At 39.3% G+C, this 26,348-nt stretch overlaps 1 protein-coding gene across 1 annotated transcript in view; it reads left to right on the forward strand.

Moving 5' to 3' along the window:
- Positions 1–26,348, forward strand: part of TMEM245 (transmembrane protein 245) — a 1,232,464-nt gene that overhangs the window by 894,734 nt on the left and 311,382 nt on the right. The window contains exon 13 of the mRNA XM_044065650.1: positions 14,662–14,784. Within this exon, the coding sequence (XP_043921585.1) occupies positions 14,662–14,784 (123 nt within the window). The remainder of the gene's footprint in view (positions 1–14,661; positions 14,785–26,348) is intronic.

Below are 26,348 nucleotides of genomic sequence, written 5' to 3' on the forward strand. Positions count from 1 at the left end.
CTGGCTTGGCCCCATTGTAGGAATGTTTCTGTATTTTTGAAGATTGTATGCTGTTATTTTTTCCAGTCCTGGCACCAGTGTGCCTACCAGGATTGGGCACTTTTTTACCCAGTTAACTTTTAACCTACTTCTGTCCATTATATATGCTATATAAATACAGTGTATGCATGTGTGTGTATATATATATATATATATATATCAGTGTCGTCTTGGTGAGATTTTGTGAAAAACAGGGTCCACCTCATGAAGGTACTCACCAAGACTTCAGGATGAATTCAGTTTCAGCAACACTACTCTCCTTTGCTTGCTGACTTATCTCTCCATTTGGACCGCTGGATGAGACTTTCATCTAGGTAATTTTATCAATAATGGCTGAGTGGAGAATAGTGTCAAAGGTCTTGGCCAGATCCAGGTAGGCCATATGCACGGATTTTCCTTCATCCAGGGCTTTGACTGTCTCAAAGAAGTCCGCCAAGTTCAAAAGGCAGAAGCACCCTTTAACAAAGTCAAACTAGGTTGGGTCAAATGTTTGGAGGTCTCCTATATCTTTGTTGATAAACTCCATGATTATTCTTTCCATAGCTTTGCAGATAAGGCTGGTCAGACTTATGGGTCTGTAGTTCCCAGGGTCTGGGGAGGTGCCTCCTTTACTTAATGGGATAACTGTTGCTGTTTTCCATTCAGCAGGTACAAAAGCAGTGCTTAGACTGTGGTTAAAAAGAGTACCCAGTGGTGCAGTTTGTTCCTGTTTTAATCCATTTAGAACACAGCCTAGGATATTATCAGTTCCCATAGAGGCTGATTTTTTGGCTTTGGAAGAAAGAGTTTACGACCTGCTTTTTGGAGATACTAGATGGAGGGCAGGTGGTAAGAATGCTTTGGTGGATATGTGTTTGGGACAAGGGGGAGAAGTTTTCACTGAACCTGTCAGCTAGCAGGTTGGCTATTTCTGCGGGTTCAGTATATGTGGTGCCATTCACAACTGGTTCTGCACAGATCTGGGTTTTTCCTTTAAGGTTTCCGATGTAGCTAAAGAAGGCCTTATGGTTATCCTTAGCGAAGGAGGCTAATTTGGATTCATAACTGCGGTGGTGGTGCTGCGGTAGCGTTGTCGCCTCACAGTAAGACATTGACCTGTTCGATTCTCAGCTAAAGCGTCTTCTGTGTGGAGACATGCGTGAATGGGAGTACCTTCGTTAAAGGTTGTTCGTCAGGGCTGGCAACTCGGCACGTAAAAATCTACTGCCAATCATTAGCAGACTGGAGTTCCGCTGTGGCGACCCCTAACCGGGAAAAGCCGAAAGATACAACAAGTAAGCTTTAGAATGCCTTACAAATGTGTCTTATTTACTTGTTTAAGCCGAGGAGAGAATGCTTCCAATTCAGAGACCATTCCTTCCTGCTCATGGACAGCAATTTCTTTCTCTTATTGTATAACCTGTTAATGGCGAATGTCTGTTCTGTAGGCTTGTTCTTTCTTGAGGATCTTGTTTTGAGCCTGTCAGGTATGGCTGAGTCAATATATTTGCTATAGATGCTTGTACAAGGCATTGGTGTAAATTCCAGTATAGGTGTCCATGCCATCAGTGAGAGCAGAGGCTATGAAGGTATTAATGCCATCACGTGTTAGATTGCAATTAGCTTTGGAGAAGTTTTTAGTCTAGTTGCTGCTAATGGGGAGGTCAGATGTTACTGTTAATTCTAATGAGACTGATTTATGATCAGACCTGACAGTAATAATGGTGGGCTTACATGCACATTCACTTAAAAGTCCAAAGAAACAGAACTGGAGACAGTTAACACATTTCATTGCTGGGTGTGTTGCACTCATATCTGAGGGTTTGTATACTGAAAGGCACAGCAATAAGACAAAACTGTTGTAATGGGATGTGCATGCAATACAGTATAGAAGTAGGTGAGATATGTTCGTAACATAAACCACAAAGTAGTATTGACAGTTATGAAGTTTATATCACATGGGATCACCCACTACCAACAGTTCTGAAAACAGCTGCAAGAAAACCAGATATGGTAGTCTTCGAAAAAAAGACATTGATCACTAAAATTGCTACACCGAACGATTGCAGTGCCTTATGTACTGAGACACACAAAGTCTTTAAATATCAGGATTTGCTAGCAAAAATGTGAGCAGTGTGGAAGAAAGATACCCAATACAGTTACAGTAGTATCAGGCGCAACATGATTAATAAAAATTTATTCACAGTTGTATTTAAATTTGCTACCAGTATATGTAACCCCATATGAACTGCAGAAGGAGAGAGTTCTAGGCACATTGCTGGGGGTGAGAAGACTACTCTTGGTTAACATAAAAGACCAAGGCAATATTGAGTTTATGAACTCTAATCATATCCTGACTTAGGAATGGGGTCCATTCTTGTCGAGGTATGTAAAAAAACCTAAGCATTTGGAGAAATTAAACAGAGGATAAACTTAGGACTGTGTTCTGTTGGTTCATAAGGATGGACCTCTTTATATCTAATGCAAAAGTTACACACTTAGCATAGCCTTATATGTAAATAAGGTTTATCCTCATTAACACCCTAATATCACCTACATCTTCCCACCTGACTCAGTGTAGACAAAATCTAATTTTGATCTTTGTTTGTTGTAACAGAGGCTTGAAGAGGAAACTAGTTATATCAGAGCATTATGGGCAAAAGGAGTGGGTAATATTCTGAGAAGATTTTAGATGCTGGACAGACCTGCTCATCTGGACCTAACTTTGTGGTAAATACATAAGTTAATTTTCCATGAACTTATTGTCCAGTATGCTAAGAATTTCTGGTGGTAGTTGTATATAAGTATACTGCTTCAGTTTATTTTTAATGGCAAATTTTAATGATGTCACTTCAGATATATAAAGTATTTATGCTGCTCTGGTGGCATACACCGATTAAGCCCTGACTAAAGCCCAGTCGTCCCAGGTCTAATTAGTGGTTCTTGTGACTGACAGATTGGCAGAGAGGATGGGCATGCCCTTCCTAGGAGGAGCATGACTTTCAGGCAGGGACACATGGCAATTGGAGTTTCCTGGTGGTTGCCAAGAAGCGAATTGCAATGTGGTTGGCCAAAGGGGCAGTTTGTCGAAGTAGCACCATGTGGACGTGTGGAGGGTGCAGCATGATCTGCCCATTGCATATCTCCAGATGTCAAGCACAGATTACTTATCAGGAGGAAATGGGTAGGATGAAAGTAGAAAACCTCCCCAGCTTTATGGTAGGACAACAGCGCCCCCCCCCCCCCAAGCACCTATAGGATCCGTACTGGCCCTGGCATCAAATTTGGTAATTGACTGGGGGTAGATTAGAGTGGCCGGTAGATCCAGCATGGACATTAGGCACTCGGATGGGTGTCAGAATGAATCCAGGTAGAAAAAAGATTGGAAGAAAGATATGCAAAGTATTTATGATATATGATTTCTCATGTGGGTGGAATCGGATCATTCACTAACTCAGTGGCCCATTCATTTCATCATAACCAAGAATAAGAGTTGGGTGAGAGGGGTCTTCATTTAGGCAGCCATCAGGGTGGTTTAAGAGGTTTTTGTTTCTCTTTTTCCTCCACCCTAACACCTTCAAACAACCCATGGATGAGGTGTGCATAGGGTTGTCAGCACTGTACCACCCATCACTTCCACAAGGGGCTGACATCAGCATGACTGCCTCACCCAAGTTGATTGTTTCCCTAGACACCACCAGGAAAATTAACCCAATCATATATGTGCCTTGAGCATGAGTGCACCCCCCCCCCCCAAGGTAGGTGTGTGTCCATATTCCCCACCTCTGTTATGAAGTGCATGAACTGCTTTTCAGACTTTGTTTCCCCGGGCCTTAGGAGTATCTTTATATCCCTCAATGCCAACAGCCCAGGCTGTGAGGGTATTAATTTTTCTGTTGTAACAGTTTCTCATGATACTTATGTATTCAAACATTACCTTCTTGATTAGTATTATCTGAATTATATTTGCCCCCTGCAGTTTGAGGTCTTGGTGGTATTTATTTATAAAATATGTGAACTGAGATACAGAGGAGTATGAAATTTCAGTGAATATGTATTAGATTTTCATGGCACTGCATTAGAGTGCATAGCTACATTAGAACTGCGACCATGTGTTATACATTATTCAGGAGTTCTGAATTCTGGCACTAGTTCAGCAGTACATTGGGTATTAATTGTGAGATTAGTTAATATTATTAGTAACCACCTACCAGCTTTGATGGAAATTGCTTGGCTAAAATTACTAGGAGTAAAATTTTGTGTATATAGGTTCATAGATAGTTACTAGGCTATTGACCCAAATGCTATTTTAAGCCTAGCCAAGCTTATTTCAAATTTACCAAAATATTACTGATGTCAAAACCCCAAAGAATTTTATGGTTACATAGGATTTTACACATCAAGCATTCACAGGCTGCCACTGTCTAGAGGGGAGTGTGGTTGTGGGTGTGGGTGTGTGGGTGTAGGTGTACATATGTACACACACACACACATATCCTACTTACAGACTTATACATTTCACTTCTATATCATATTATTGTACAATGTAAATAGCGAACGCTATTTCATCGTACCGATAATATCGAAACAACAAAATGTCGAACAAACAGAACAGCAAATCTTTTCCCAGGGAAAAAAATTCGCTGCTCTGTTAAAAAAAAATAAACAAAAAAACCCACAAATTTAAGTGAGGGGCTTCACCCCCCCCCCTACTTAAATATACCAACTCCGAGATCGCACCATAGTGGAGGAAATGGCAAGTCCCGAACATGGCCCACCAAATTTTTTTCCTTGGGAAAGAATTTGATGTTCTGTGACTTCGCTATTTTTCCATTTCGACAGTATCAGATCGACTAAATAGCATTCGCTATTTAGTCCATTTGATAGCGTCATATAGAACCTACATTTCAGGTAAATTACTAGAGACTTTTCTGTAATGTGTTAGGCTCTGACTGGACCAAACTTTACATGCAGAAATTGCAATTATGAAAGTGGTTGTCTTTACTATGTTATTATCACAAGCCATTGAGAATGTGGCTCCTATGAAAACCCACAGACAGGATCCCTTGGCCTAACTCCGTTGTTAGCCCTGTGTGATTGAGCATAAGAATGAGCATTATAAGAGGGATATAAAATATTTTTTTCTGAAAAAATTGTCTTGGTTTTAAATTTAGTTAAGAATGTATGTAAAAGAACGGGTGAGAGAGCAAAAATGTTAATCTTGCATAATTTCAGATTGCCAGGGAAGTTCCTCATAACATGTTCAAGATTAATGAGATGTGAAAAATAAAACATATGACACTGGATAGCTTTATAGAAATAAAGGGAATTTAATTATATATACTGCAGATATCAATAGGTATTCTGTAAATGCTTTCCATTTTCTGTCAGGAAGAATTCAGAGTGCATGACAATACATGGGAATGCCTCCCTCTGAATGCAGACTCAGCAGACTTTCTACATTAAATTCCAGTTGAACAGAAATACTGTAAAAACAATATGTATAATGTTAGCAGTGTATATGTTTCCACAGTACCAATCGGTTCCTGCTCCCTGTTTACATGAGAGATACTGCAGATTGTGTCATGTCTGTATCAGTGCAAGACTTTAAAAAGATCTAATTCTTTGTCAGTAATTGTGAACTTACCATAAATAGGACTGAAACACAGTTCATCTACAGACTTGCCTAACCTTACCTAATATTCAGTTACATTGTTCACACAATCCTGTAGAATGGCCCTTGGAAGTATCTTCTTTAGATAATATGTTTGATCCATACTTAAACATTGAGCAACAAATTAATTAAATAGGCAACCATTTTCAGAGTCAGCTATGTTATGCACATTTTCTAAGATTCTGAGCCAAAATGTAAAAATATTATTTGGTCACACTTAAATGTAAAAACATTTAATTTAGAGGAATTACCTATGCACATTCTACAGTACTAAGAATGTTTTTAAAAATGTGATTCGTTAAGTAGCACTTTGCGTGCATTGCTATTTCCTTTTGAATAGTCACGTAACTATTTATTGAAATTGTTATAAATATATAACTAGATAGATAGATATATACAGAGAGAAAGAGAAATGCTCCCACTTAAAATCAACGGATTGGTGTTGGGAGTCAATATCTTTTCCTGTCTGCAACTTTTCTGCAAGATTACTTTAATAAAAGGGCTAGGTAATATGCCCTTTCTCCAGTGCTGTGCATTCTGAGTTGGTATATATAAGTATCGGGGTGTGAGGGGCTTTTCCTTTGCAAAAAATATTGTATCTGATGCCAGTTTTCATTTTATTCTCACATATGGGCTCAGATCTGAACCCTCGGATCCTACTTGGCAGTTTCAGTAGCTCATGGCAACTAAAAAGCTTTTGAGCAGCCTCATCATCAGTAACGCCTCTCCCCAGTCACCCCAGACCTCGTTTGTCGCTTTGCGAGGACATGGTCATTCCGGACAGCTCTCAAGCAGTTAAGGTTTTTTCTATATTATATATTACTTTTCCTTCATAATTTTGTAAAATATTTGCCCTTTGTCCTTTTTACAAGCTGTTGTTTCTCTTTTCCAATTCTTCTCTTGAGATTTACTTAAAATTTTATACAGTAAAACTATCTCTGTTTCCCTTTCCTGCCCCTCCCCTTCACTATTGTTATAGTCTTAAAAAAAAAATAGCAGTATTAGTGTTTCTCCTTAGTTTTTAAATAGAAACTTTCTAGTTGCTGTCTCGTTGTTGGTATTGTTTTTGTTGTTGCCTTTATTAGAGTGCTCTGACCTCATTATGGCAGAAAAAAACAAACGAAAAAATGTTCAAAGTGTGGTCACAAAGTTCTGATCAGTGACTTGCACAGTATGTGTGTTTAATGCTTTGGTTCATCCCATCTCCTGGAGGACTGTGACATTTGCAAGGCATTTCATCACAGAGTATAAAAATAAATTGATTTTAAAGGGCATGTTGCGCTCCTCATTTGAGGAGGCTATTTCTGGTACTGACAAAAAGAAAACTGGTTCTTCCTCTAAATCTGGGTGCTCCAGCCCAGCTTTCTCCCTGTCCTCCAGAGGTTTGGACAGAGGAAGGAAAAGACCTTGTTCAACCCCAAAGATTTCAATGGAGCCGACTCCAAAACTTGCTAAACGCTCGGATCCAAAGGAGGATTCTTTGGATCCCACAACTTCAAGGACTCCTCCATCGGATCTGGCAGCTTCAGATCTGAGTATCTCTGTGTCTAAGGATAGGGCAGATCCATCGCTGTTGGATCTGATGGGAAGTCCATTTAAACCAGTTTTGCCCAGGACTCTGTACTCCCCCTCTATAGATCCAGTACCATCCAGGGTTCCATCACAGTTCTTGGAGAGACCAAGGTCACCATCCGCGTCCTCGACTTGCTCCACTAGAAACCTTTCAGAAGCTGATGTGGAGAGGATGGTCAAGAAGATCCTCTAGGTACAAGGCTTTGTAAGGCCCCCTTCGGCTCCTTACCCCCAAGGGTCAGGAGTTCTGAATTTCATTATCCCCGCTTCATGTTCCTCCTCTGGCCCACCTGGAAGTTTCAGAGCCATTGGGTCCAATCTGCCCGAATCTATTGACTCTGGACCTGAGGATCCTTCCTTCCTCGTCTCCAATTCCTGCTCTGAGTTGTTCAGTTCAGTCAGAGCTGAGTACCTCTCGGGGTTGAGGCGGTCTGGTCAGATCTGAGAGGCTGGGTTCGGTGCCGAAGTTCTCTGGGCCTTTCCCTCATGTCAGAGTTTCGGCTTGGTTCAGCCTGGCCCTGACTTTAGGTTCAGGACTGCTGTCACCTGAGGTTGAAGGAACCAAGACCAGAGGATGCCATCTTTTGGGTCCGAGGTTCCTTCATTTCTTGGGGACAGTCAACTTTTGAGGCTCTGGAGAGAGGTATGTTTGCATCGGCAATCCAGAGAGAGTCTGCTCCATTGGATCTGCAGTACTCAACCTTGCCCCATGTGTCTCGGGCAGACCTTCCACAGGGACAGCTGCTCCATAAGCCCTAGGCTACCCATCAGAGTTCCCCCTCCTCCTCTGATACCCCCCGGAGCTCCCCATGGAGGAGGTTCCTCAGAAGATGAGTTGCAAGAGGAAGCACCTAGACTCCATGGAAGAATCATCACTGAAGACACTGACCTCGATGAAGGTGATTGGTCCCCTTGGTCACCCCCTGATGATGTTTCCTTCAGGGATATCCTTGAGATCTTGAAGCAGTGGGGTGGCTGAAAGGCCAGCAATCCCTCATCTGAGGAGTCAGTGTACCTGGCGACCATCTACCTTGTAGATGACCCTGCCCACCGATGAACTCATCGAGTTGGTCTCTCGGCGGGTGTCTGAGTCTCCAGACTCCATTAAACCAACCCCCCGCAGACCAAACACAATAATAATGGCACCTGAAGATAAGTTTTGTTCAAGAGGTGTTCCAGTAGATGCTATGGTTGTTGCAGTAGCCATGAAGAAAGAACTTGTTGAGGAGAGTCCTGCTATCCATCCTCCTCATAAAGACTCTCTTGGATACATGTGGAAAGCATGTGTTTTCTTTAGCGACCTTTGCCCTGAGGTCCTTGAATTATCTTTCTCATTTTACCAGACTGCAGAGGGATCTGATCAAGGATTTCACAGATACCCTCTCAGGAGCCGTGTTTGTAGCGATATAGGCTTTGGTTACCTCACAGCTGACCACCCTACATTCTATTGCAAACTCTTCCATGAGGTTCATTTTGCATATAGCCAAAGGGGTGAGTAGAACTGCAGGTTCAGATATCTCTATGAGGAGGCAGACCTGGATGCACTTGTGTGACTTTGCTGAGCCCTTTAAATCTTCATTTGTCAGTGCTCCATTTTACAGCATCTCCCTGTTCAACGCCAAAGTTAGAGATATGCTGTCCAGATGCGAGAAAGATGGGAAGACCCTTTCTGCCATGGACGTTTGTTTTTCCACTCCCCAGAGACCATATTCAAAAAATCAGAGGAGCAGTGGGAAAATGTGGTTCAGAAAATCGCAAGGGTCTTTTCCTCAAGCATGTGGTAAAGTTCCCCCAAAGGCAAAGGTGGGAACAGTGTGGGAACAGTGATGGAAGATGCCGCCCTCGCACCAGGTGCCTCACTACAGCCCCCAGAGTTGTCGCCAAATGTATGGCAGTAGTAGCACCTAGATTCCAGGTGTTTCCTTATCTAGACGACTGGCTCATTACTGTCCCAACCAGGCATCTACTTCTACAAACAAAAGAGGGAGTTCTTCAAACTTTGTTAGGTATCACAGTACATTACAAAAAGTCAAACCTAGACCCCTCTCAAAAATTAGACTTCATAGGAGCAAAAACAATCGAAATGATAGCACGCCTTCTGTCATCAAGAATGGTGACTATAAGAGATCAAGTCAGAAAGTTAGTACACAGTTCACAGTCAAAGGTTCGCTAGTGAGATCCAAATAAGGGTCCGAGTCCAAGATAAGGATGAACAGTTTATTGTGCCATGACAACAAAAATGAAAATTTATAACATGTGGATAAAAACGCCCAAACACATTAACACTATAACAAGTGATAATACGTTTTCGTACAAACTTCATCAGATGCAGATACCCCTAACTAAGCAGCATGTACTTATATATTTGGCTTGAATTCTAGAACCAGTCTCTATCTAAGAACAATTAATTTAAAACCAATCACATTACATAGCTGAGTGTGAAAAAAGCATATTCACTGTCAATTAATCTTTTAAAATCACGTGTATATGAATAAATAAATACTAAAAAATAAGTTATAATAAAACTACAAGTTATTTGTTGAATATATAATATTTGCTTGATTATAACAGTTTAAGACAAATGAATAAATAACTGAATGAATATATGAATGACAGTGGATTAATGAATGTTTTGCTACCATCTAGTGGCCATATAGCAAATTAAAGTTTGGCAGCTCTTAATTTTAGAACTGGAAGAATGGAGAGCATATCATTCAAGCCTGGATTTCTTGTAGCATCCAAAACAATCTGCCAATAAAGCTGACGATATTCGAGTTTGGCCTCCCACATGCCCCCTCTAATTTCTTTGGGCACAACTTCCAATACAAAAAATAAAAATGATGCTTGTTGACATACTTCTTTATGACGGAAAAGAGCATTATTTATATTTTCTTTCCTAATTTCATAAAGATGCTCATAAATTCTCATTTTTCATTTTCTTTCCGTCTTACCTATGTAAAATGAATTACATTGCTTACATAGGGCCAAATAGACCAAACCACTAGTATTACAGTTTGAAAAATAGTTACTCTTAATGTTTCTGTCCCTACTAACAATTTTTATAAAAGATCCATTATATATATATAGGGGCACTGAGAATACGAATTGCATTTAAAAGTGCCTCCCTTCCGATGGTTACCTTGTAAAAAAATACCCACGCCCAAACTCGAATAAATTCTTGATATTTCTATCTTTTCTGTATGTAAATTTTAAAGGATGTTTAAATAGAATGTCCAAATCTGAAAATTCCTTACATTTTTCTCATTCCTTGTTAATGACATACCTAATAATCCCTGTATCACCAGTACAATCCATGATATAAGCATCATCCCAATCCGTAAGAGATTCTATATTATTTGAAGTCTCTAAGGGGCTAAAAATGGGTAGGTCCTTTCCAAGTATTGGAGCAAATCTATTCTTTCTACCTTCAGAAACTTCTGAGGTGACTTTTTGAATTAAACAATTGGGATATCCCCTTTCTTTAAACATGTCCCCAACGAAACCGCATTCTATTTTGAAATCCTTATCATGAGATGTCATACGACTAATCCTTACCAATTGACCTTTTACAAGATTTCTCTTTTGTAAAAATGGGTGTCCACTAGTATAATGGAGGTAAGAGTTCGAAAAGGTACTTTTTCTGTGTACCTTAGAAGAAAAATTACCTTTCCCCTTAGAAAGAGAAATATCTACATAAATTAATTCCTGATAATTAATGCTATAAGTAAAATCCAGGAAATTGGTGGTACCTTTTAAATAGGTCAAGAAATCAAAAAAAATCTATCTTTGCTATCTATCCAAAAAATACAAATATCGTCCAAAAAAACGTTTGTATAAGGATCAGCAACTACTAAATTCACTATTAAGTACAAATTTAATCTCCCACCAAGTCAAAATGATATTAGCATAGGTCGGCGCACATTTAGCCCCCATTGCCACCCCTTTATTCTGCTTGTAAAACTCACCTTCATAGTACATGTAGTTGTTTTTGAGTATTATTTCCATTAATAACAGGCAATTGGTGAAGTCATTATGGTTGAGATTATCATTCTCTCTCCTAGAATCTTCCAACCATTGTAAGCCTGTATTATGGGGGATGGAACCAAAAAGATCCACAATATCCAGGGTGACATCCTTATTTCAGACTCGGACCCTTATTCGGATCTCACTAGCGAACCTTTGAGTGTGTTCTTTGTTTTACTTGTTCGCTTACATCTCCATATTTGGATTACTAGTACACAGTTCAAGGGTATCTACTCAAACAGTACTTCAGGCCTTGGGTTCTATGGCAACAGCAATAATACTGGTTCCATTTGCGAGATTCCATATAAGAGTACTATAGTGGCTTCTTGCTATACAATGGTCCATCCTTCATCTACCCTTGTCAGCCACGATAAGGATTATGAGCACTTGCAAGATGGCTGTATCTTGCTGGATTCACTCAGAACAGCTTATTCTAGGGCGTCCCTTTGTCCTCCCACTTCCCAGGACACTTCTCAGACAGGGTGGGAGGGGCATTATCTGGGAAGAACAGTCCAAGGCTCATGGTCTATTCAAGAGGCCAAGTCACACAGAAACATCCCAGAGATGAGAGCTCTCCCTTGTGGGACAATTGCGATTCAGTCAGACATGTCGGAAGTCTGGTACATCAAGCAAAGGGGAACCAGATCATACCTCTTATGTCAAGAGGCACTCAGAGTGTGGCAGTAGCCAAGCTCTTCCAACCGCTTTCTGGTAGGAATGCACAGTCCAAGAAAGTCCAACGTGATAGGTTGAGCAGATCCATTATTATGCTTCACTAGTATTCCCTCAATCAGAAAGTGGCAGAAGACCTATTCTGCAAGTGAGGCCAGCCTTGCTGCAACCTTTTTGTGTCCCCTCCGAACAATAAATTCAGTAGCTACTTTGTCCTGATCCCCCAAGAAGGGAGTACCCAAGGGATTGTCTCACTCATGATTGTCCTTCTGGTCTGTTATATGCCTTTCCTCCAATCCCATTAATCCCTAAATTTCTTCAGAAAATGAACATGTTGAAGAGAAGTAATCCTCATTGCCCCATATTGGCATCAACAAATCTGGTTTCCCTTCATTTGGCCTCGCCTATGGAAGAAGCCATGGATTCTGGATTCAATTCTGGACCAACTGTCGTATCCAACAGGAATGCCTCATCCTAACATTCACTGCCTGAAGTTGACAGCTTGGTATCTCCAATTCTGCCGGTAGCCAGACAACCTATGCTCTTTTCCTCAGCGTGCCATATCCTGTTATCTTCTCATAAACCATCTACACGAAAGTTGTATAACAGTAAATGGAGGTAAATGGTTTCAAGAGAATGATGTAGATCCTTTTTCAGCTCCTATCCGTGCTATTCTAGAGTTTTTGATGAAGCTGTTTAATGAGGGAGAAGCTTATTCTACAGTAAAAGTGCAGCTAGCTGCAATCTCTAACTTTCACAATGGATTTGATGGTTCCTTCTTGGCATCACATAAGCTATGCAAAGATTTTTTGAGAGGAACTCTTTTACTCAAGCCCTCATATAAGGATCCTTCACCACCTTGGGACTTAAATTTTGATACTACAGAAAATTATACAGCCTCCCTTTGAACCACCGGCTACATGTCAGCTGAAATTTCTGTCCTGGAAAACTTATTCTTGGTAGCCCTCATGTCTGCAAGAAAAATTTCTGAGATTCAGGCATTGTCATCCCAACCGCCATATTTCATCTTTCACAAAGATAGGGTCACTTTGTGTACTAATCCTTCATTCTTTCCAAAGATAGTTTCATAAACTACCATCAACCAATCCATTAATCTGCCAGTTTTCTTCCCAAATTTCACTAATAAAGGTGAATATATGCTGCATTTGCTAGATGTTCATAGACAATTACCTTTTTACCTTCATAGAACGAAATACATAAGAAAACTGTCAATTATTTGTTTCCTTCTCAGAAAATAGATTGGGCCTTCCAGTTACCAAGGTGACTCTAGCTAAATGGATTACAGACTGCATCTCGTATATTTACAAGAGTCAAGATTTAGAGCTCCCAAAACCTATTAGACCTCACTCTACTAGAGCAGTGACCATCTCTTCAGTTTTTCAGTCTAGCGTGTCCATGGGTGAAATTTGCGCAACAGCGACCGGAGCTACCCCTCACACCTTTATTACTCATTACAAGTTAGATTTGATCTCTAGGGGTATGGCCTCTTTTGGGTCAGTGGTTCTGAAGAATATCCTTTCTTAAGGCCACCCAGGAAAAAGGTAGCTGGGACTCTGTCCCACATGTAAGGATAAAATGAAGATTGACAACATCAGATAAAATAGTTATGTACTCACCATAATGTTCCATCTGTGTTGTCCATTTTCATTTTTTCCTCACAAACCTGCCCACCATCCCCCTGTCTGCTTTTTGGCTTCTGGATGAGTGAGTTGACCTAAATTTGTTTTTTGGTTATTATAAAAGCCAGAAATGGTCTTGCTCTTATTTGAGGTAATTTCCTAATCTATTATTTTCTGTGATTATAAGCAAACAAGATATGAGGTAATTGGGGAGAGGCGTTATGGGTAAGGAAGGGTGTTCAAGAGCTTTTTGGTTGCCATGAGCTGTTGCAATGGCCAAGTTTGATCCGAGGGTACGATTCCAAACCCACATGTGAAGAAAAAATGAAAATGGACAACACAGGTGGAATGTTATGGTGAGTGCATAACTATTTTTTTATTTGCATGCTTCAAGGTTATGTCTTGGAGCAACCGCAAAAGTGTGTTAATGTTTTTATTCCCAACCTTCTTGTGTTATATATGTTAGTCTTACTGAAGTTTTAATTAACTTAAGTAGGTCATACATAGTACATACATAACATACATACATACATACATACATAGATGTACATATATCGTGCAACTAAATATTACTATTTTGATGGATGCAGGCCAGCAATGGCTAAGCAGAAATTAAGAGATTTTCCAGGTGAAGAAGCACGTCATCCTCAAAGGCTTATCCCTTTATAGGGAATTCTTTTGGGTGTATTTGAGGATCAACTGAAGCAAGATTTCTCCAATATTATACTAAAATTACTGGCTTATCACAATGGAGAGAGGCACAAAAAAGAAGACATGCTTTTCTCAGACATCTCAAAGCTTTTTATTGAGTTCACTTTGATAAATGCAGTGTTCTTTCTTCTTTTACCAACAAAGTAGCTTCTACCATCAGCTGGTAGCGAATGGTACCATCTCAGCTCCAATACAAATAATGAATAGTACTAGAGAGTGTTGTCCTTTATTGCCTTACATTTTCAAAAAGGTGTTATTCTTTGAAGGTGTCAGTTAGCATTTATTGGTGGCATTACTGTTCGTTACCTTTAAACATTAGAAGTAATGAATTCACATGCATTTCCTTTACAGATTATGGAATCACTTTGGATTGTAATGAGTCGTAATGTAAGTCTGCTATTTACGACAGTAACTACACTGGTGACAATTATCTTCTACAGTGGAACAGCACTTCTTAATTTTGTTTTGTCTCTGGTAAGTAAAATTAAGTTTTTACCAAATGGATGGTCTGGTGATGTCAGCTTCATTGATATGCCACTGATTTTTGTTTGGTAATATTAAATCACTCAGTGTTTAAATAATGTGATTGAAAGGTATGTTTATTCAAAAAGACTAATTTTTAATCCTTGGGTGCACAGAATACAGTACAGTAGATTCCATGCATAAAATCTATGCATACAGTTTACAGAAAACATAAAAGTAACATTTAAATAATAAATGTCGAAAATGCTTTCTTAATCCTCTGAGAATGTTATACGAACTAATGTACATTACATTTCTCAAACCTGAAAGAAATCTGACCTCACATTGGAAAGAACTAACTGTCCCAAAAGAAGTATTAAAAATATGAGAAAGACCTGAATATCAACATTAAGCATCTAAAAAAATCCCAGTCCAGAGAAAGAAAGAAGGAGCTGTCCAGCCAAACTACAGACTGGAACACAGTATCTAACAACAAATCTGAGAAGTTTACTCCATAGGTAAATACTACACAATCATTCTGTCGATCGTTACTTGATTAGCCAGTAAGCCACATTGAGAAGTTCCCTCCTCAAGGAAAGATAGACAAGATCGACTGGGGAAGAATTTAGTGCATTACTGTAGAACAATAGCTTTAAATGCACTAACAGTACAGTAATCAATAACAATCAGAAATGCAGGAACACCAGAGATTAAAAAAGTGCAATCAGTAGCTATGATAATAAGTTAATTTGGCATCTGTCTGTTCAGCATCAGCAGTACTTGAAGTATTGTCTTAGATTTTGCAGTACAACAGCAACAAGGTGCAGCAGTGCTATGTTATGTACATTTAACACTACAGTCAGCAGAAGAACATTGCTAATTTTGGTGACGCATCCAGATGAAGTGCACTCAATAAGTTAATAAGTTTAAAAAAAAAAAAAAAAAGACTGATTTCACAGTATCTTGAAATTTATGTAGACAAATGCAGATCAGTGTATGTGCTGTGCCTTGAAGAAGTATATCAAGGACTGAGCTTGCACATCTATATACCAGGCACGTGCTATTCCTACTGCCATTTTGAGAGTGCAGCCAGAGAGTGAGCATGTATGATTGCAGTAGTTAATTTGTATACAAGTTACTTGAGTTAGTCAGTAAACTTCTATCGTGATGTGTTCATATATAATAAAGCTGCTTGAACAGAACCCACGAAGACTCTTCTATTGTGTCCAAAGTAGGAGAGTGACAACAAGGTTATTGTGTTAGCTATCAATAGGATTAAAGCTATTTCATGCTACAGAGGCCAATCATAATCCAACTAATATCCCCAGAGAAGCTGACCAATTGAAAACACATATTCCAGTCCTTAACTGGAATCCTATCTCAGGTGACAGCAATCTTGCTCATAAAAGCTTGTATGAGGTTGAGTTATTCCATTTTACAATACCCCCCTAAATAGGTTGGCACTTAAAGGTGCTATTAAAGCTTGTTCTTCTAGTGCAGCAGTTACTTCTAAAGTTTATTTAGCGATGTTTCCCATGAAGACTCTTCTATTGTGTCTAAAGTAGGAGAGCGACATGTTGTCAAAACCGGGATCGCAGAGAATATTATTCGGAGCCATGAGGTACAGAGATGACATTGAAGGTAAACTAAGAGAAACGAGCAAGGAAAAGTGCCAGAAAAGAATTAAAGGTAATGAGAATTCATGCAAACTGCTTATTTTATAAAAAAAGATAAAATGGAGCATTACAAGGGCAGAAAACGCATTATTAAATAAGCAGGAGGCACAAAAGGTTTATTAACTAAGGGAGATGTTTAAAATTAAGATATTTGACAAAGCAGTTATCAGAAAAGTAAAACAAGCATGTTTAAAAGCAAAATGAGTTTGTTTAAAAGCAAAACAAGCATGTTTAGAGTAAAACTAGCACAAGAAATGTACAATGGGCACAAAAAGAGATTAAACGAGCAAAATGAATGTAATAAGGGCAGAAAAGGGCACTTTAAGCATAAATAAAGCAAGGCAACTGCATATTTTTAGCAAAGTGCTGTGTTTTGGCATAACTACGGCTTCTTATTTTATCAAAGGCATAACTGACAGTATGTAAAAGGGCTTACAGTCTATGCTTATGACATACATACATACATACATACAAATGTTTCAAGCACGAGCATTAAAGCCCTTCTAGCTTGCCAATATGCCAAAACACTTGTTCCTGTAATAAATGTCCAGGCTGTTCTTAAAAATATCTAAATTAGTACTTGTTTTAATGTAATTTTGTAGTCTGTTCCAAGCATCAGCTACTCTGTCAGAGAACCAATTAGTACACTTCTCATTGCCATAGAATCTTCTACATAGGTTATCTGACGATTCTCTGGTACTCTTTGATAACCCCAAATATTCCCAGAGGTAGTTGTCCCTAAATGCCCTATATACCTGATTAAGATCTCCTCTTAAATATCTGTAAGAGACACTGTACAAGTTCAGATATTTTAGTCTTTCATAATAACTTAGATTTTCACTTTCCTATAAGGTTTCTATATTATTATTCCATACCCAAGTTTGGGTCTAATGTAACTAACAAACAATGACTTCATTATGTTTGATTTCCTAGACTTTATAAATCTTTCTATACAACCTGTAGTTCTCTAACTATCATTAGCCAATAGGGTTGATATGATTAGAAAAACTCATAGCTGAATCTACACAGGTCCTTAAATGAATCTGCAGTTTCAATCACTGTGTGCTGTATTAAATATTCACCTTTCAGTTTATGTCTCCCAAATCTCATATGCTTAGTTTTTGATGTATTTATCAACATATTATTCTCCTGTATCAAAATGGTCAATTTAGTCAAATTATTTTGCAGACATGCCTTATGTGTAACACTTATAATCAGTTTACCCAATTTCAGGTCGTCAGCATATAGACTGTAGAACACCTCAGATGAAAAAGTAAGGTCTGAAAAATACAATCTAAACAAGTAAGGGCCTAGTACAGAGCCCTGTGGGACACCTCAACTGTAACCAAGGATTTCACCTGTCCAGTTGGTGTGTGATACTTGCCATGTCCTATTTGTAAGCCATGCAGCTATCCATCTTATCAACAGTACATCAATACCTAGTTGTACTAATTTATTGATCAGTGTTTTGTGCATGACCCAGTCAAATGCTGAAGTTAAATCTATATAAATGACATCACAGCACATTTTTCATTCATAGCTGTTATTATATTGTTATAGAACTTCACATTACAGGTAGTAATAGAGCTATTTTCAACATATGTATGCTGATATGTGGTTTCAAGTCCCAACCTATCCAATTCTGACAATAACTTATCCAATAAATCCAGGTCATCTGCACTTGCCTTTGGTGGTCTGTACACTCCCAACAATTGTTATATTTTCCAGGGTTGTCTTTATTGTCACAGTTACACAGTCTATAGTATTGGTGTTATCACTGAACATGTAATAATCACAAGTCTCAAAGCTATCTTTAATCCCTATCATAACGCCCTCACCTGATTTTTTCTTAGAATGTCTGACAGTAAAAACATTTATACCCTGACAGAACTGGTTTCCAGTCATTGTTTGTTAACCATGTTTCACAAACTATAACAACATCAATCTTGTGGGAACGTAGCAAATTTTCTAATAAAAAACTTTATTAATATTACTCCTAGTATTAACAACCATCAGAGATGCATCAAATGTTGCTGTCTGTGAACTGCTACATTTTTGACCTAGCAAAAATCCTGGCTAGTGTTTGTCAGATATTGCAAATTATTTGCTGCAAAAATTCTCTTCCCTGATCTAGACAAATGCACACCATCCTGTCTGAACATGTGTGCCCAAAAGAAGGCTTGGATGCTCTACACATTTCCATTGCTTCCATGCTTATTACTGTGTATGTATTCCGAAGAGTTTATTTGTGAGCAAAGTACAACTATTTTGGGAAGTACAGTCAAAGTATAGCCATTTCGCAAAGTTTCTTGTGCTGGGTGTGTCTTTTCGCAAAGTGCCCCTATTACAGAGTGGTTCTTGCACTGTAAAGAATTGCCCAGCAAGGTACTGCCATTTGGGGAAATTTCAGTGTACTGTGCATAGTTTATTCTCAAAGTGCAATTACTTTGAAATGTTATTGATTCTGAGCTTCTCTTTTCCAATTCACTTACATCATGCAGTTATTTGATATTTCTTGCAATACAGTAATTTCAAGAGTATTACAGTGCCTGAGAGACTCATTTCACAAAGTTCAGTTATACAGAGGTTTGTTGTGCCTTTGGGCAAAGTTACCAATAACTGGCAAAAATTTCTGGCATATGTGTTTGTGCTTATTTGCAAAATCCTTCACTGGTATGTGTTAATATGGCAGATGGATTTTGAAAGCCCTTGTATTTGAACAGAATATTGCAGAGAACTGGAGAATATTTGAGCTAGAGTACGATATTTTTATACAAGCAGCTTATCCAGATAAAAATGCATATACCAGGGCATTCATTTTGCTAAACTTAGCTGGGTCACAGGCCATAGAAAGAGTGTGTTCATTTGTGTCCGCACCAGCAGTATATGAGGAAGAAGGTGAAAATCATATTGTTGTACGGGCTGAATCAAGGTAAGACCCCGAGTGTTTGAAGCGCAAGTTCAAAGAAGTTTGTAACTCCCAGACAAATATTACATTGGAGAGGAATTTGTTTTACACGAGAAATCAGGAAACTTTTGCAGCTTATATAACTGACCTGAAAAACAAAGCCAAAATGTTGTCGGTTTGGTGACTTAAAAGATGAGTTAATAAAGAATAGGCTCATGTGTGGCATTAATAATGCTGCTGTGAGAAAGATTTTGCTTTGTGACAGTGATTTAATGTTGAGTAAAGCCACTGAGGTTTGTCAAATCCGTGAAGTGACAGAAAAACATAAAAATATGCTTACAAGTGACAAGAGCATGGTTTCAGCAGGCTCCAGAGCAAATGTAGATAGCATGCAACATGTGGCAAACAGAAGTAGGCCTAAGCACATGGGGCAACCACAGCCCCTGCTGGCTCACCAGGGAAACCACGTAGCCTTCCAGCAAGTTCTAAGACTAGTTCAGTTAAAGGAGCATGCTCAGTGCAGTACAAGCGTGAATCAGCAAAACCCAACTCCAGCTTTATTGTTAACTTTCACAATTGTGGTGCAAATCATGAGTCTAAAAGAGGGAAATGCTTAGCATTTGGACAGCAATGTCACAAGTATAAAAAGTGGAACCCTTTTCAAAAGTTTTGCAAAACAAAGTAAATCCCACGTAGTTGTAAAGAAAGGTCACACAAACAAGAAGGTTGATCAAGTAGAGCCACAGCAATCAACTTTCTATGTGAATGATGTATCAGTAATTGGTGAAAGAGTTGATGCAGTGAATTTACTGGCAAAAAGCAAAGTGTTTTGTACAGTCCAGATCAATGGTAAATGCAGAGAGCTTAAAGTAGACACTGGTTCAAAGGGTAATGTTATACCAGCAGACACATTTGCTAAAGTGAAAACTAATGTGGCCAGTAATGCAAAACTTTACTTACGGAGGTGAAGAAATTCAAACCAAGGCTCAGTGATGCTTTCATGTTATTTGGCCAGGAACTGTTACAACTTGTTATTCTATGTAGTCCGAAGACCAGTACAGTCTTTACTGGGTCTCAAAGATAGTTTGAGAATGAATCTGCTTTCTTTTACCAAAGAAGTTCATCACACAAGTGCATATACTAGTTCCAGTTTTTTCTGAAGCCATTTTTTCTCAGAGTATGCTGATGTTTTCAATGACACGTTGGGCAAACTTCCAATTGTGTATTCCATGAAGTTAGACACAGAGGTCACTCCAGTATTCAGACCAGCAGGAAGAGTTCCGATAGCTATGTTGGATAAAGTTAGGGCTCATTTGGATAAAATGGTACAGCAAGGTGTAATGTGTCCTGTTACAGAACCAACTGGGTGTCGTCTATGGTAGCAGCTCACAAAAAAGACTCAGATGAAATCAGAATATGTATTGACCCAAGAGATTTGAACAAAGCATTGAAGAGACCATATCATCCAATGCACACAGTCGAAGAGGTCACAGCCCTAATACCGAATGCCACTGTTTTTTTGTGTTGGATGCAAAAAGTTCATTTTGGCAAGTGATATTTGATCGCAAATTCTCATTACTAACCACTTTCTGTACCCTGTTTGACAGATACAGATTCCTAAGGATACCATTTGGAATAAGTTCTGTAAGTGAAGTCTTCCAGCGTCCAGTGGAGCAAATTTTTCAGGTTATCCTTGTGCCATAATAGTAGATGATTTATTGGTTGGAGGCAATGGTGACGCAGAGCATGACAGAAGTTCTACACAGAGCATGTGAAGTAAACTTAAAGCTCAATCCTCTGAAGTGCAAATTCAGACTACCAGAAGTTACATATGTAGGTCATTTATTTACCAGTACTGGCTTGAGACCAGACCCGACCAAGCAAGCAGCTATTCTTGAGATGTCAGCACCAGACAGTATTCAAGCTCTACAATGTTTCTTAGGTGTGGTCAGCTATTTAGGCAAGTTTATACCAGACTTCACTGAGTTGACAGCACCTTTGAGAAAGCTGACATGCAAAAATGTTGCATGGTCATTGTTAGAACAGCACCAGAAGGCATTTGAAGACCTTAAACAGTAAATTGCCACCCCACCTCCATTAAGATACTATGATGTGAATAAACCAGTCACTCTTTCCTGTGATGCTTCAAAATTTGTTCTTGGAGCAGTTATACTTCAAGAGAGCAGACCAGTAGCCTAGGCATCTAGAACACTTACCCAAACTTGAAATGCAATATGCTCAAATTGAGAAAGAACTTTTGGCAATAGTATCTACATGTTCCAAGTTTCATGATTATATTTATGGTCGAGCTGTTCAGATTGAAACTGAACACCAAACTCTAGTCACTATTTTAAAGAAACCTATGCATTCAACTCCAGTGAGAATACAAAGGATAGTCAAATTGCAAAAGTACAACTTCAAAATTGTCTATACGAAAGGCAAACTACTCTATCTGGATGATACCTTATCCAGATCGCCCAGAAATATGATGCAACAGCTTGACACAGATAATTTTGACCGACATGATGGCAGTGCATACATTTTCTACCACTAGGCTTGATGAGTTGAGAGATCAAAGACTGATCTGATTTTGCAAAACCTCAATCACTACATTAATGCTGGATGGCAGTCAGAGCAATCTAGTGTACCACCTGAAGTGCAAACCTATTTTCCTTACAGAGATGAAATGTTGATGGAAGGTGCCATTATTTTCAAAGGTCCTAAAATTGTTGTTCCTGATTCCCTTGCAACCAGAATATATCCAGATTTTGCATTGTGGTCATCCAGGTCCCGCATCCACTAAGAGAAGAGCGAGAGAATTAGTATTTTGACCTTCATTACACAAAGACATTGATAAAGTACTTTCTTCTTGTTCAGTATGCACTAGTACTAGACCACATTTGCAAAGAGAACCACTTCAGCTAAGTCAAGTTCCTGAACTACCTTGGTCAGCAGTAGCCACTGATATCTTCGAGTGAGACAATCAACACTACTTAGTATTGGTAGACTCTTATTCAAGTTGGTTTGAGACTGACTTACTAACTAATCTAATATCCACTACTGTTATTACTAAGTTGAAATGTCATTTCTCAGTCCATAGTAGTCCACACAAAGCTATTTTCGATAATGGTACTGAGTTTACTAGTCAGCTGTTTCAGAAACTTGCAAGAGAATGGGATTTTGTACATGTGAGTAGCAGTCCTGAATATTCACGGTCAAATGGGTTAGCTGAACATGCAGTGCAGAGTGCTAAGCAATTACTTGAAAGGTCAAAGCATGATAATACTGATGTCTTTTTGAATTTGCTTAATCTCAGAAACATACCCCATGACGATATTCTTGGCTCACCTGCTCAAAGACTTCTATCCAGCCAAACCAGAACAATGCTACCTGTTAATTCCAGTTTATTGAGGCATAAAGCTAAGAATAACAAAACCATCAAGGCTCAGTTATTCAACAAGCATTCTATCCAGATGTCCAGTTGTGATAAACTGAGCAGATTTCTTCGTCTGTTAAGAGAAGGAGAGATTGCAATAGTTAGTTTGTATGTAAGTTACTTTAGTTAAAGTCAGTAAACTTCTATCGTGATGTGTTTGTATATAACAAAGCTGCTTGAACAGAACCCATGAAGACTCTTCTATTGTGTCCAAATTAGGAGAGTGACAACAAGGTTCTTGTGTGAGCTTTCAATAGGATTAAAGCTGTTTCATGCTACAGAGGCCAATCATAATCCAACCAGTACCCCCAAAGACTGAGGATGCCAGGCTCTTTCTGAACCTAAGCTACCTAAACCAATGTGTGAAACAAGGTTCTTTATGGTCACGATTCAGTCTATCCTACCTCTTTTGAGGAAGGATGACTGGATGTGCTCAGCAGATCTTTAGTACACCTGCTGCTATATCAAGACAGAGATGCAGTCCAGGAGGTATCTCCATTTCAAGCAAGGGGCCAATCATTTTCAGTTCAGTCACGCCCCTTTGGTCTCACCACAGCCTTCTTCATGTCCACCAAATGCATGGCAATTGTTGCAGTGTATCTAAGACTGCAAAAGTTTCCAGGTGTTGGATGACTGGCTCCTTACCACAGCTACCCAGGGGTGTACTTGCTCAGTGCAGGAACATTTTTGCTCCAGTTAGATCCTTACTTGCAGATCACAATAAATCTAACTAAAAGCTAGTTGAAACCATCACAGATAATATAGTTCATAGGGTGCCATCTAGTTTCAACATCATAAAATGCCAGGCTTCCAGAGTTGAGAGTTGTCTACTCTACATCAAATAGCTTCAGAGGCCTTATCTTATTCACTATCTATGTCAAGACTTTTTACATTTGCTGGGGTCTGTGTCTGCATCAGTCACATCTGTACCTCAGGCAAGATTTTACAGTCCTGCAGTGGACATTGTCTTTCCAATGGTCAATGTTGCACCAATCCCTTTAATTTCCCAGTAAGTTTCACACCAGTATGCAGGTGCCATATTTGTTTGTTACGGTTGAATTCCCCAGTAGTCACATGGGGCTGACCTTTCATCCTTTCACCCCCAACAGCCACAGAGACCATAGATGACTCTCTTCTGGGGTGGGGGGGGGGCCTTATGAAGGGAAGATGGTTCAAGGCACATCGTTGTTGACAGAGGCTAGACTTCACATCAGGGTATTGGAGATGAGGACAGTCTTCCTAGCTTTGCAGGCATTCCAGGATTCCTTCCAAGTGTGTGCTGTCCATCCATCCATCCAGACAGACAAGATGGCAGTAGTTTGCTATATCAACAAGCAAGGGGGAGCCCACTCATACCTGTTATGCTGGGAATACATGAGGGTGTGGCAGTGGACAATGTCTTCTTAACACTTTCTGTTGGGAACACACATCCTGAGGAGCTCCAATGTCTTGGCAGATAAACTAAGTCTATCCTTCTGCCTCACAAGTAGTCCCTCAGTCAGTCAGTGGCAGCTATGATTTCCAGTTGCTCGGACCAACCCTACTGAGATTTTTTTTGCCTCCCACCTGAGCACAAAGTGCCACAGCTACTTTGCTGTAATTCCCTCAAGAGGGACAGTCACAGAGGAATGCTGTAGTCAACATTTGGTCCCCGGGTATCCTGTAAGTATTCCCTCCTTTTCCACTCATAATCCAGTTTCTACAAAAAGCCATGATGTACAAGGCAATGGTGATTCTCATTCCCCTTTTGACCCTGGCAGGTATGGTTCTCTTTTCTCTGACCTTATCTGAAACACTCTCCCTGGGTGCTGGATCCTCATCCAGACGTTCTATTTCACCATTCAGATAGCTCTACCGAGATATAAAGACCCTGAAATGAACTGCAAGATTCCTCTAGTTGCAGTAATGGCCAGAGATGGGAGGCTTTCTACTTTATGCAGATTTTGTCTTCATCACAGAAACCTAGCACTAGGATGTATTATGTAAGCAAATAGAGAGATTTGATATCCAGATTTCTTCCAAAGGTTTTGACCTTTTTTCAGCAACTTTTCCATCTATCTATCTTAGATTTGTGTGTTTTGTTTAACTGTGAGATATTGTGTGAGAGCACCTACAGTATTTCTTGGTTAGTTGTTGTCCATTCCCAGAATATGTTCTTAATGTTCTAATACAATTGTCTTCCCACTGGAATTTGACCCACTACACTTGATATTTTAGCATTAGTGTCTCCTTTGGCCTATAAGTACAAAGTTATTCATCCTCAGTCAACTTCTGCCTTTGAGTTTTAGCTGAGGGACCAAAGAGTGCCCCCACTTAATTCATCTGTCCTAATGTCATGCTACCCTCCACAGGCATCTTTTCCTGTTATTTTATGCGTTCCTGTTCATATTTGTCACTTACATTTTGTGTTTTGTTCTGTCATCTCCTTGACTCTGCTATAATTCTACCACTCCATGCTATATGGTAGCTCGTTCTATGTTAGGTGGTGCTCTGCTTGTGCATTGTCAACTCAACTTTACTTTTCCTTTTGTTTGTGTCCAAACCATATTTTTTTTATTTAATTCCATGTTCAGAAATTCCACCTCCGTTGACTGTTTTCTCAGTGTCTTTCACATGCTTTCCACTAAAACGTTATCTCAAAGGCAACATTCTGTGTCACTGAGCTCCTTCACTAATAGCACAATATTTTTTCTTGTCAGAAAGTGATCTAACTTATTTACTGTTTGCGTTCATCCCATGAAAAATTGATTTGCCTTGTTTCTGTCACTATACATCCATGAGCGTGTCCACTCCCACCCTCCTCTTTAGAAGTGTCTTGCTGTTCTTTAAAATTCCATGGCCAAAAGTAATCTATGATTGGTGTCAAGTTTCACACTACAACCCCCCCCCCCCCCATATGCACACACAAACATGCGTTCACCCTTCTTGACCGTTCTTTAGCTTTCACAGGGTGATGTAAATGTTCCTGAAAAGGCTACTGTCATCCACATTGAGACCAAAAATGAACAAAGCCTATCCCACCTTTGTCAGCCCCTTCACTGGTATCCATCTACCTTTTTCTGTTTTTTTTTTTGTATTTTTCCACTGTTGAGTTGTGAATATTTCCAAAAAGACAGTACCTACTCATGTCTTCTACAAACTTCAGAAACAATCTGTCACTGCATCTATTATGCTTTCCTTTTTCTTTAACTTGATAGTCTTATTATTAATTCAGATATTGAGACATTCACTGTAACAGTAAATCATACTGTTTGGGTTATTCTGCCTTGCCTGTTTCACCTACCCAGTAGAACTTGTAAAAACAGTGGCATCCTTTTTTCCTGTAGGTACTAATGAGGGTCTTAAGCTACAGTGTATTGACGACTTAGGTATGAAAATGACTTTCTTATAGATCCCACATTGGTACACATTCCTTTTAGTTCTTGCTATTTTGATTGTCATACGTTTCCTGATCTCAAAAAGAGAAACCCAAATCTTTATTTTGTCTGTTTTCAATTTTGTTGAATATTTTGTTTTTGCTTTCAACAAGAAAGTGTTCTTCCATTGTAGTCAGTTT

The sequence above is a fragment of the Protopterus annectens genome, chromosome 3.part0 (genome assembly GCF_019279795.1).
Source record: "Protopterus annectens isolate FY-2018-M chromosome 3.part0, PAN1.0, whole genome shotgun sequence".
NCBI classification, from domain to species: Eukaryota; Metazoa; Chordata; order Ceratodontiformes; family Protopteridae; genus Protopterus; species Protopterus annectens.